The 11,253-nt window shown below is 47.2% G+C and overlaps 1 protein-coding gene across 1 annotated transcript; it reads right to left on the reverse strand.

Moving 5' to 3' along the window:
• Nucleotides 1-1,633: 1,633 nt before the first annotated feature.
• On the reverse strand, nucleotides 1,634-10,968 carry reep2 (receptor accessory protein 2). The gene is made up of 8 exons (XM_066717093.1): nucleotides 10,784-10,968; nucleotides 6,344-6,416; nucleotides 5,358-5,434; nucleotides 4,403-4,523; nucleotides 3,995-4,108; nucleotides 3,663-3,840; nucleotides 2,722-2,891; nucleotides 1,634-2,322 (listed from the first exon to the last, which is right to left on the reverse strand). Exons 1-8 carry the CDS (start codon nucleotides 10,813-10,815, stop codon nucleotides 2,245-2,247), a joined length of 843 nt encoding a protein of 280 aa, XP_066573190.1. The 5' UTR covers nucleotides 10,816-10,968; the 3' UTR covers nucleotides 1,634-2,244.
• Between the last annotated feature and the right edge of the window lie 285 nt (nucleotides 10,969-11,253).

Below are 11,253 nucleotides of genomic sequence, written 5' to 3' on the forward strand. Positions count from 1 at the left end.
ACCGATAAGAGAATTCTTACAAACCAACAAACCTGAACGTCAATGGACATCTGTCTTTATAAACAGTGTTCATCAGGCTGATAATCACTTTCATCCATACAGCTCCCTATACACACCTCCTGCACATAATGTAACTGCATACAGGTGGCTGTAACACGCACACGCACACGCACACGCACACACACACGCACACGCACAGGTAGATAAGATAGATATCTGCATATACTGTATACATTTCCTATACAGTGCACGACAGATAATGTACACAATATATATATATACACTTTGTACAGCGTCTATTTGTACACATACAGTACAGAAGATGTGCGGACATGTCTGTAGATAACGTAAGCTGTACTTGAACTCCTACAGCAGGGAGGCAGACCCGGGCCATGCAGGCGATACCGGATCGTCATTAGGCCGCAGGGAGAGCACACAGCCCCTGGCTCAATGTGACGCTCTGGGGCGGGATGGGGATTCATGCTAAAGACATTAACATCTCAGTCAGACCTTTCTCTGTGGCTGAAAGGAGTCAACTTGATCTGCAATAAAATACAATAAATATGAATAAAGCTCGAGGGCATATCTGTAGGCTATCGCTAGGCATCCAGTTCTCTTACTTCCTGTGCTTCCTCTGCCGTCATTAACACCTTAACGCCATGCTGCCTCTCCTGTTAACAGCACCGCGCGTGATTATCGTTCCACAGATGGCATGGCTTTCTGTCTGCAGGGTGTGGTAACTAAGTAACAATATTCATCTGGATGATGGAATTACCACTAATTTGCTTAAAAGATAATTGCTTTCAGACCCCACCCCTCGGACTGTGCAGGTGACTGTCTCTCTTTTCCCACTATGTGTGAAAGAAGAGAAGCGACATACTACCAAGACTCGGCTGTAAAACACATGGAAATGTCCTGCCTGTGTCAGCTATGGCCAATGACTGTACAGCGAACGACAAAAAGGTAAACTAAAATTAAGAGAGATACAATGTGAAGGGTCCTGTCATTTAAACCAGAAGTAAAAACTAAACTTAAAAACTGCAGCCTGGATTTTTCTAAGGAAAGCTTTCTATTTCTATTGTCATAGAGCAAATAAACTACAGATTATCCATTGATTTATCGATTGGTTCATTTCTATATTACACCAAGTTTTACTCTTTAGTGTGAAAACCTAAGATACACGCTCATCCAAACAGAAATCCACACTCACTCACTCATTCAGAGACTCCAGCTCTCTCTATCTCTCTCTCTCTCTTTCTCTCTTAGTCCTTCATTCTCATTCTGCATCCCACTGTGTCCATCCTCCCCACTCTATCTTTTCTCATTCTCTCACTACCACTCTCCTTCTCCTACTGCCTCTCCCTCTCTTTCAAAACTATGTATTCTGTCTATTTTAAAACAGTACTTATTCACATGACCAGACCTTCCAGTTCATGCTAGTACAGGTCACAGGATACACCTGGACCTCCCTAATTAAATCCACCTCAATAATAATAATAATAATAATAATAATAATAATAATAATAATAAATAACTAATCAATCAGTTAACAAGCTTAGTATGTCAACACCCCCTCTAATTAAAAGGCCTTCCAGAGAGGGGCACCTGCTGCACCCCCCCCCCCCTCCCAACCCTAAGCAGAGTCACTAAAACCACAAACAGATGCCTCTAAAGTTAAAATGAAACTTAAAGCTTCAACAGCTCCCTCTGCTGGCCTGCTCTGACCTGCAGTGGGGAGGCCCAGGACACCTCCCTGGGGACAACACAGAACTCAGCTGTGGCCATTGCAAGCAAGCAAACACACACACACACACACACACACACACACACACACACGCATGCACGAGGAGATCAGAACCATGAGAGCAGCTCAGTGGTACAGTGGTTCTTTCCCTGTGGAAGAATGAGGATTGGGCCAGACTGAAGTCAAGGAGACAGACAATATTGATATATATATAACACACACACACACACACACACACACACACACACACACATATAAATGTAAAGTTGTATGTTAAGCATGTAGGTTTGTCTGTGAGGGACTACACAGAGAGCACTATGGCTCAGCTCTGGGAGAGAGAGCCTGCGGGAACAAGGCAGATTGTGTTTGAGGTTGAGAGTGTGTCTGTGTGCGTGTGAAAGTGTGTGTGTGTGTTTTGTTTGCGTGTGTGAAAGTGTGTGTGGCCACAGATGTGGAAGGGCAGACTGAGGCATAGCAGGGGGCGTGACCGAGGGTGTGGCTCACGCAGTCTCGGTATTGCTGCTGACAGTAGGCGTGGATTTCTTCTTTGGCTGCCTCTTCACCGTCTTAGTCTGAGTCTGAAAGAGAAAGAGAGAGAGGGAGAGAGAAAGAGAGATTGAGGGAGAGGGAGAGAAACAGAGAGAGGGGGAGAGGGAGGGAGAGAGAGTCGAACAAGAGCTTATTGTTGCAGTTCAGCATTCCTTTTAAAACCCACCTATTGACCGTTCTAAACAATGAGCTTCTGGACACATCACACACACACACACTCACACACACACACACACACACTCACACACACACACACACTCACACACTCACTCACTCACTCACTCACTCACTCAGCCCACTCTTCCACCAGCAGCACAGAGTGGGGGGCTCCAAATAACACAGAAATAAATAGATTTTAATGCAATAGCCCCCCACATAGCAACTTGTGCACTTTCACCCCCACCACCGGCACCCCTAGAGGGCTGTACCTCCGTCTTAGCGACCGGTTTCTTGGTGGCCTTGGTGGTGACCACACGCTTGGGTGCCTTTTCTGCCGCATCCTCGTCCGACTGCTCTGTCCGCGCATCCGATTGGTCCCCATCAGACTTCTGGCTGTGGTGCGATTCGTCAGCGGAGGAGGAGGGGGCGGGGCTGCGGGCTGGAAGACAGAGATGGGACAGAGAGAGCAAGGAGAGAAAGCTTAGTGCAGCCCTGCCCAGTTAGTCCCAGCCTAGCTGAGCCCAGTATAGTAAACCCAGCCCAGCCAACAATGAAGACTCCTGTCCCTAGGACTCTGCTCCAGGGCTGTCAGGCACACAGCCAGACTCTCACTGCCACAGACTGGCCAGCCTGCCAGCTCTGAGTGAGGTAATGTCTCTGACAGAGCCAGTCTCCCTGCCCTGAGAAACACACACTGAGAGAGACAGAGAGAGAGCGAGAGAGAGACTGTGCTGCCTGCTGTCTGTACTGAGGCAGAGTCTATTGTGACTGCTGCTGTCTCAGCAGGCTGCACAGAGCACAGAGAGTGCGTAAGTGAGAGTGTGTGACTGTGTTTATTGTTCCCACCGCCCTGTTCCCAAGCACTGGATTGAATTGAATCGAGTGTGAGTGTGTGAGCACAACCTGTGTTTAAATAATATCCCTTCCTGGACCAAACCATTTCCAGACTGGGGAGAAAAGGGGAGGGCTGCATTTTAGTGTTGAACGGAAACATACTGTGTGTGTGTGTGTGTGTGTGTGTGTGTGTGTGTGTGTGTGTGTGTGTGTGTGTGTGTGTTGTGTGGATTATCATGCAGTACCACAGCCTATGAAGGCGCCTGCCCAACATCACTGAGTCTGCAGTCACAGACTCCCTCCACAACATAATAACATACTAGTTGTGTTGTACTGGTTGTGTTGTACTGGGTTGCCTCGTGTTGTGCTGCTGTACCTTTGCCCCTCGGGGCGCTGCCCCCACCTCCTGAGTCATCCACAGAGTCCAGCTGACTGGCAGCAGAGCTGCGCAGACGGGGGTCAGAGCTGCGCAGGTGCATGTCTTCCTCGTCGTGGATGAGCGTCAGGTCCTGCATGCTGAAGCTGCGCAGCTTCTCCGAAAGCACACCCTGGCCCTGCACAACACACACACACACACACACACACACAACTGTACTGAGTGTATACTGCACACACACACAGATTTCTGACTTACTGACTGATTGGCTGAACTGCATAGACTGATCAATTAATTGTCTGGTTTGCTGACTGACAGAGTGCCCGCCTCACCTTGGTGGCCGCGGTGACTGCTGCACTGGCTGCCAGGTTCAGGCCTCTCTTCCCGAATCGCATCATCGTCTCATAGCTGCGATCACGAGCCTGAGTGATGTACTCATCAATCTCCTGACAGAGAGGGAGGGACCAAGGGGCGGGGGAAACGAGAGAGAGATTTTATTTTGATTTTCAAAAAAGTTCTATGTAAAAATCAGAGAGGGGGGGGGGGAAGAGGGAGTAAGACAGAGAGAAGAGGAGAGAGGAAGGTACACATTATATATATATATATATATATATATATATATATATATATATATATATATATATATATTATATATGTTAACCTGATGTACAGACACCGTGCACTACATACACACACACCTGGAGTACAGGTACACACTGCACAGCACACTGAGTTCTCACCTTCTCCTTGTTGGACAGCGTCGGGTGGACAAACTTCCTGTATAGCACGCTGGAGCCTTTGGTGTAGGGGGAGAGGAGCCAGATAACAAAGGCGATCTTCAGCTCAAAATAAAACGGGAACCTGGGAGGACAGTGGGCACGTGTCAGGGCTAAGCAACACACACACACACATCACTTCTCATAAATCAACTGTGTTCCTACCTGTGCATTCCACAGCTTCATCGAAAATGAATGTTCTATTCATACATCTTCTTTCGATAATAATGAAACAAAAGAACCTTCGCCAACAGCCCTATCTACCGAATCCTCAGCCAAGGGATTATTATTATTGTTGTTGTTGTTGACTGTGGGTTAATCTGTTCCATGACTAACTGGCGTGGGTTCCAGAATGCCAACCTTTCCATTTCCCCATAATTACAATCTCCAACATTGACAGCAGCCTTCACGTTGACAACCTGTCAACAGACCAATCACAGCAGCACTTTCACTGACACTGTCGACACACCAATCACAGCTCACCTCTCTAGTTGAACTGCACTTCTTGAATCCACTACTCATTAATATTATCATTATCATCATTATTAATATTTTAATAATAATATATTATTATGATTTCAGTCTGCTCCTCTGATTAATGCGGGTGAAGCTGTCAGAGGAGGACAGAGGGGACAGAGCAGCCAGGGCAGGGTGAGCTGTGTGAGGGAGCCTCTTCTGTCCGCTGTGGTACAGTGTGACTCCTCTTTGTTCTTATTCACTAATGAACACTGGATGGCAACAGGGCAGCTGGGGGAAGCACAGGCCGAGCGCTTTGTGTCCGAGGGCTAAAATATCACACATCAGCTTCTTCTTCTCAGTCAAAAGGTTCCCAACAAGGAGCACCCTGATCACTGAGTGGCTGTGAGAATGAAAACTGACCAGTCCACCGGGAAATGACCTGCTGGCCGGAGTGACTCACCAAGACAGGATGATGTCAGTGAGCGTCTCGGCCGTGGTGAAGAACGCAAATACGATCCAGTACATCATCCACTTCACCTGCAACACACACAGATTACTGACACACCAACACAATGATACACAGTATGGCAGTGTGATGACAGTGTGACAAAAGTGTGACAACAGTGTGACGGCAGTGTGACAGTGTAGCAGCAGTGTGTCAGTGTGACGGCAGTGTGACAACAGTGTGGCAGTATGACAATAGTGTGGCAGCAGTGCAATGGCAGTCTGACAACACTGTGACGGTGTGAGAGCAGTGTTTCAGTGTGACAGCAGTGTAATGGCAGTATGACAACAGTGTGACAGCATGTGACGGCAGTGTGACAACACTATGACGGTGTGACCGCAGTGTTTCAGTGTGACAGCAGTGTGATGGTAGTGTGATGTTGTGGCAGCAGTGTGTCAGTAGTGTGATGGCAGTGTGACAACCAGCAGTGGGGGCTCTGGCAATCCAGAGGGAGCTGTATCACTACCTGCCTGCAAAATCGACTGTGCTGAACAATCACACAAACAGCACTGAACCCATCCCCCGTCCCAGCGCTACAGCCAGCCATGGCACTCGGCTTCCAGGTCTCCGTGACAACTGTTGTTAGGTAGCTCCGACCCTAGTGTTCCATATCCGTGGGAAGAATGTTCCAGAACTCAGTGTTCCATACAGAGCAGCAGTGGGGGGGGTCTAAACAGCTGTGTGGTAGAGGGGTTTCCCAGTACTCAGCCACACTATACTATACGACACTGGCATAAATGGGTGACAGCAGTAGTAGTAGTGTATGCAGTAGTGAAAGCAGTTCTATCCGGCCAGTATATTAGGCAATCCCTTTGAAGGCTGCTGCAGCCATCAAGGGTCTCTCAGACTCCGCCCTGGACTCACAAGTGAGGGAGGACAGGGGGACAGGGGGACAGGGGGACAGGGGGACAGGTGCAGCAACAGACAGACAGGGTACTTACATATTCTTTGACATTCTTTGTCTTCACTGCCTTGTAGGAGGAGTAGGCTGGGTACAGTGTCCCAAATATTAGCCTAAAGGAGAGAGGAGAGAGTGGAGAGGAGAGAAAGAGACAGCAGAGAGAGAGAGAGAGAGTTGGGAAAGAGAAAGGAAAGGAGAGAAAGACAGTTGAGAGAGAGAGAAAAGATAGGAGAAAGAGGTAAAGAAGTAACCAGTAACCACTTATCTTTTGGTTTGCGATTTACTTTTTGCTGCCCTAATAGTTAAAAGGATAAAAATCATAATATAACTGCAGTATATTATTCATGTTCACCTACTACTGCAAACCAGCACTGTGCAGAACAATCACCCTCCCTCTCTCTCGCTCTCTGCCTGTACCCCACACAAAGACATTAAACTCTCAACAAAACTCTTGCCAACACACTGACTTTCATTCAAAACTTTATTTTGTGGGTTTCTGCATTAATCTCCCTTCCCCCATCAGCACAGAAGCCATTCATCCTACTGTGTAGATACACAGCCACCTTCCCACTCTCACAAGCAACAGAATGGGAATGAAAAGAAAAATTAAATAGAATTTAAAAAAACAACAATATATACACATATATTTTTAAAGCCACTGTTCTTGCCTCTCTATCTCCCACCAGCAACAGTTCTTTCTTTCCTTCCTGACTGGTTGAGGTACTGGCTGGACATTGTAATAATGCCCAGAGAGAGGACAGGAGCCTGCAGGCACTTCACCCGCTCTCCTTGCTCAGCACTGCTGCGCCGGATCGCTATTCATCTTATAATCTCCCTGCTTCACTGCCATGAGGCTGTCCCTCTGCTCACTGTCTCCCTCTCTCTCTGTCTCTGTCTCTCTCTCAACCCGGGGAGACAGGAATCAAGGGAGCTGTCAGCGAGTGGCCTGAGCAGCCCGGCTGACACTGCGATGCAAACCCCCCAGGTAAAGCCCAGCCTAGCACAGCACAGCCAGAGAGAGAGAGAGAGAGAGAGAGAGAGAAAGAGCGAGATTTTTTATAATGCTTTGGCAATACTATTGTATAACTGTCATGCCAATAAAGCAATTTGAAATTTGAAAATTGAAAATGTGAGATGGAAACAGTGAGCAGAGGGACCTTAGGAACAGTGTGTGAGACCCTGCCTGCCACACTCTGTCTGTTACTTGCCTGTTGCTGTTGAATGGGAGGTGGGGGGGAAAGATTCTATCCATATTCCTCAATTTTGTTTTTTAATAGATATTTATTTATATATTTGTATTGTGTTTTTTTTTGGTTATTATATGTTATTTGTGGTAAGCTTTGGCAACACGACAATGTCATGCCAATGATGCTCATTTGAAAGAGAGAGAGAAAGAGAGGGAGAGATGGAAGGGGACCTGTTCTGTTTATATTTGGGTTGTGTGAGGGTGGGGGGTATATATATATGTATTTTCTGTATTGTTTATTTTTGAAATATTATTTGTTATCAAGCAAACTGAATTGAATTGAATTGAATTGAGAGAGAGACAACGGGTCAGGTACAGGTGACAGGTTAAATATTGAAGTGTCTCTGTACTGCATCAAAACTATCCTGCGCTGAATGACACAGTCTTGCAGCTGCCTTGAGAAAGGCCCTGGCCCCTCCTATTGATCGATGCGTTAAATATTGACACGTCTCTATGCTGCACTGTTACACCAGACTTGTGAACCCAGCTGCCCGGCCCTCCTCTGTACTGTACTGTCGCAGCACTGCCAAGCCCTGCTGCCTCCCAGGAGAGAGAGGGCTGTAGCTGGAGTGAGTAGTCACTCTGAATATTGTGGCTTCATTTGTGCTAGCACATGCTCTGCGCCTCGAGAGCCAGGAAGAAGTAGAATGTGCTCTGTCATATGTGCATGTCTGCCAGGCAGCACTCTCACAAGTGCAAACACACTCACAGATGTACATACATGTACATACATGCACATACCAACAAACGTACACTCACATCAACACAAGGGTCACCCAGAAAGTGAAGATCCACTTTCTAAAACAAATTCAAATTCCCACAGGAAGAAAAGTAGGGCAGGCAGAGCAGCACACACAGCAACACACAGAGCCAGGACACAGAGCTGCACACAGAGCCAGAAAGTGACAAGGCACACAGAGCCAGGGTACACAGCAGCACACAGAGCCAGGACACAGAGTGGCACACAGAGCCAGGGTACACAGCAGCACACAGAGCTACACACAGAGCCAGGGTACACAGAGCCAGGGTACACAGAGCCAGGGTACACAGCAGCACACAGAGCCAGGACACAGAGTGGCACACAGAGCCAGGGTACACAGCAGCACACAGAGCCAGGACACAGAGCGGCACACAGAGCCAGAAAGTGACAAGGCACACAGAGCCAGGGTACACAGCAGCACACAGAGCTGCACACAGAGCCAGAGCACAGAGCAGCACAAAGAGCCAGGGCACACAGTGGCACACAGAGCTAGGATACAGAGTGGCTCACAGAGTGACACACAGAGCCAGGGCACAGGGTGGAAAACAGAGCCAGGGCAAAGAGCAGGACACAGAGCCAGGGCACACAGAGCCCAGTAACGTGGGCACGAAGTCTTAACTTCACAGACACCGCACTCATTCTCCTGACCCAATACGGACAGTTACACAGAGATGGACATATAGCTACAGGGCTGTCAGTGACCCTGCTAAGTCCACTCAATGTCTCTGCAGTAATACAGTCCAGTCAGTGACTCTGTAGCAGTCCAGTCCAGTCAGTGACTCTGCAGCAGTCCAGTCCAATCCAGTCCAGTTCAGTCAGTGACTCTGCAGCAGTCCAGTCCAGTCAGTGACTCTGCAGCAGTCCAGTCCAATCCAGTCCAGTTCAGTCAGTGACTCTGCAGCAGTCCAGTCCAATCCAGTCCAGTCCAGTCAGTGACTCTGCAGTAGTCCAGTCCAGTCCATTCAGTGATTCTGCAGCAGTCCAGTCCAGTCTAGTTGAGTCCTGCCACAAGTCCATTATGATTCCCTGCCCAGCCTGGCCATACACAGTGTTGGTGTCCTGGTGTGAACACAATGCAGTGCATGACCAGCTCTGAGCTGAACGCAGTTGTTCACCGTGTTCACAGGCATGGAGTACTGCAGCGCACATGCCAAGACAAACGCACTTGCAAACTGACCCAGGTGAAGGCAGCAGGATGTCCTACCCAGCCGTTACTCAGCACTTGCACACACACAGGTGTGTCAAGGAAAAAGAAAAGATCACAACAACAAAAATTTAACAGCATGTGAAATTTGCTACCAACACCTAGTGGGAGAGAGGGAGAGACAAAAATAGGCAGAATTAAAACTCTGAGTCTCCTGACTAAATAAGTCTAAATATGCCAAGAGCCTAATTAGTTGGCCTACTTAGACATCATTCATATCCATCAGCGGTCAAAACCGAACAGGGCTGGAGAGGAGCTGCTGGGCACCAGCTCTGGAGTGAAATGTACACTAAAACCTTAATGTTTAGAACTAGCAGTAGTAGTAGCTCTAGAACTAGTAGACATAGTAATAGTAATATTAGTAGCAGTAGTAGAAGAAGTAGTCTATGTAGCTGTAATCATTTATTTAGTATTAATTTATCATGACAGCATCTAGTGTTGGAATCCCACCTCCACACACAGCAGCTCCTTCTGAGAGAGAGACGCCTCAGGGTGGCCAGACAGACCCAATCGCCTGAGCTGAGAGAGGGGGATGCCTCTGTCTGACCAAAGAGCCACTCACACCAAAGACATTTCAGTGAAGTTGCCTTCATGATTATGATGATGGTGATGGTGATGGTGATGAAAGCGTCATTTGTGATTAATAAGCAAAGAACTAAAAAACAAAAGAACTCCCTGATTATTTCCACATCTCCACAGATAGCCCTGCCATGGCCGCTCGGAGACAGGTGAGGGCCACAGCAAGTGGTCATCATGCTGCCATGACACATCACCCCGCTCAGGACATGTGCACAACACTGCGAGCAACAGCGAATTTGACATCATATCATAGGAGCAAATATAACATTAAAAAATTAAGAAATATGTACACCTGCAAAGCTAGAACTATGAAGCAGCATCTTCCTGCTAGTCACGTCGAACATATTTACACATATATATACATACATACATACATGTTTATGGAAAATAGCAGGTAAGCGCGCACGCATACACACAAAACGCACACAGCTGGCCATTCCCCATGAAAAACATGTACGATTACATGCAATTCTGCAAAACAGAGATAATAGAGCGACAGACAGAGAAACAGCTCCAGGTAAGCACTGCATCTCCGGCCATTGTCCCTGCACATCAGCATGCACATTATTCCGCACTGCCCGTGGAAAGACAACACGGCCGCAGCTGCTCCGTGCTCCCGCATCCTCCCGGATGGATGATACAGCTGCGGCAATGGCTCATCTTGCACAGCAAACGCGCTGCTCATACTTACACCACTAATCGAGAGATGATCCACGATACCATGTTGGTTGTTGATGTTTTCGTCTTTTTAATATGTAAATCTCTCCCCCCCCCACCCTAGGCAGTGATACTGTTATGCGACTGGGGTATGCGTTAAAGGTAGCGATTCTGCTGCATTCTGTCCGCGGATCCACGGAGAGACTGTGATCCGACCTCCCCCGCCGTTAAAGGCATGGCGCAAACGCTCTGGTTTATGGCTTATGCCGACATAAATTAAATTGGATATCCCAATCAGAAATAACAGGTTGTTTTTTTTTTGTTTTTTGTTTTTTGGAGTCTACACTTTAATTTTATGTTCTAGTCTTGAATTAATGAAAACAAAACAAATGTAAATAACAAAAAAATAATAATAACGAATTGAGTAAAATATTGTGATATGTTCAATCCATATTAATATCATGTTATTATATCATATTCAATCCAGGTTATGTTGATTGGTCA

Source organism: Amia ocellicauda, chromosome 11 (genome assembly GCF_036373705.1).
Source record: "Amia ocellicauda isolate fAmiCal2 chromosome 11, fAmiCal2.hap1, whole genome shotgun sequence".
Taxonomy (NCBI): domain Eukaryota; kingdom Metazoa; phylum Chordata; class Actinopteri; order Amiiformes; family Amiidae; genus Amia; species Amia ocellicauda.

What these genes read in the sequence shown, in the direction of transcription:
- reep2 (XM_066717093.1), bottom strand. Translation starts at nt 10,815, where the DNA reads ATGGTATCGTGGATCATCTCTCGATTAGTGGT. An exon ending in ATCATCTCTCGATTAGTGGT is followed by an intron (nt 6,417 to 10,783) that starts GTAAGTATGAGC and finishes TCTCTCCTTTAG; the next exon opens with GCTAATATTTGGGACACTGT. An exon ending in AACCGGTCGCTAAGACGGAG is followed by an intron (nt 2,323 to 2,721) that starts GTACAGCCCTCT and finishes TTTCTCTTTCAG; the next exon opens with ACTCAGACTAAGACGGTGAA.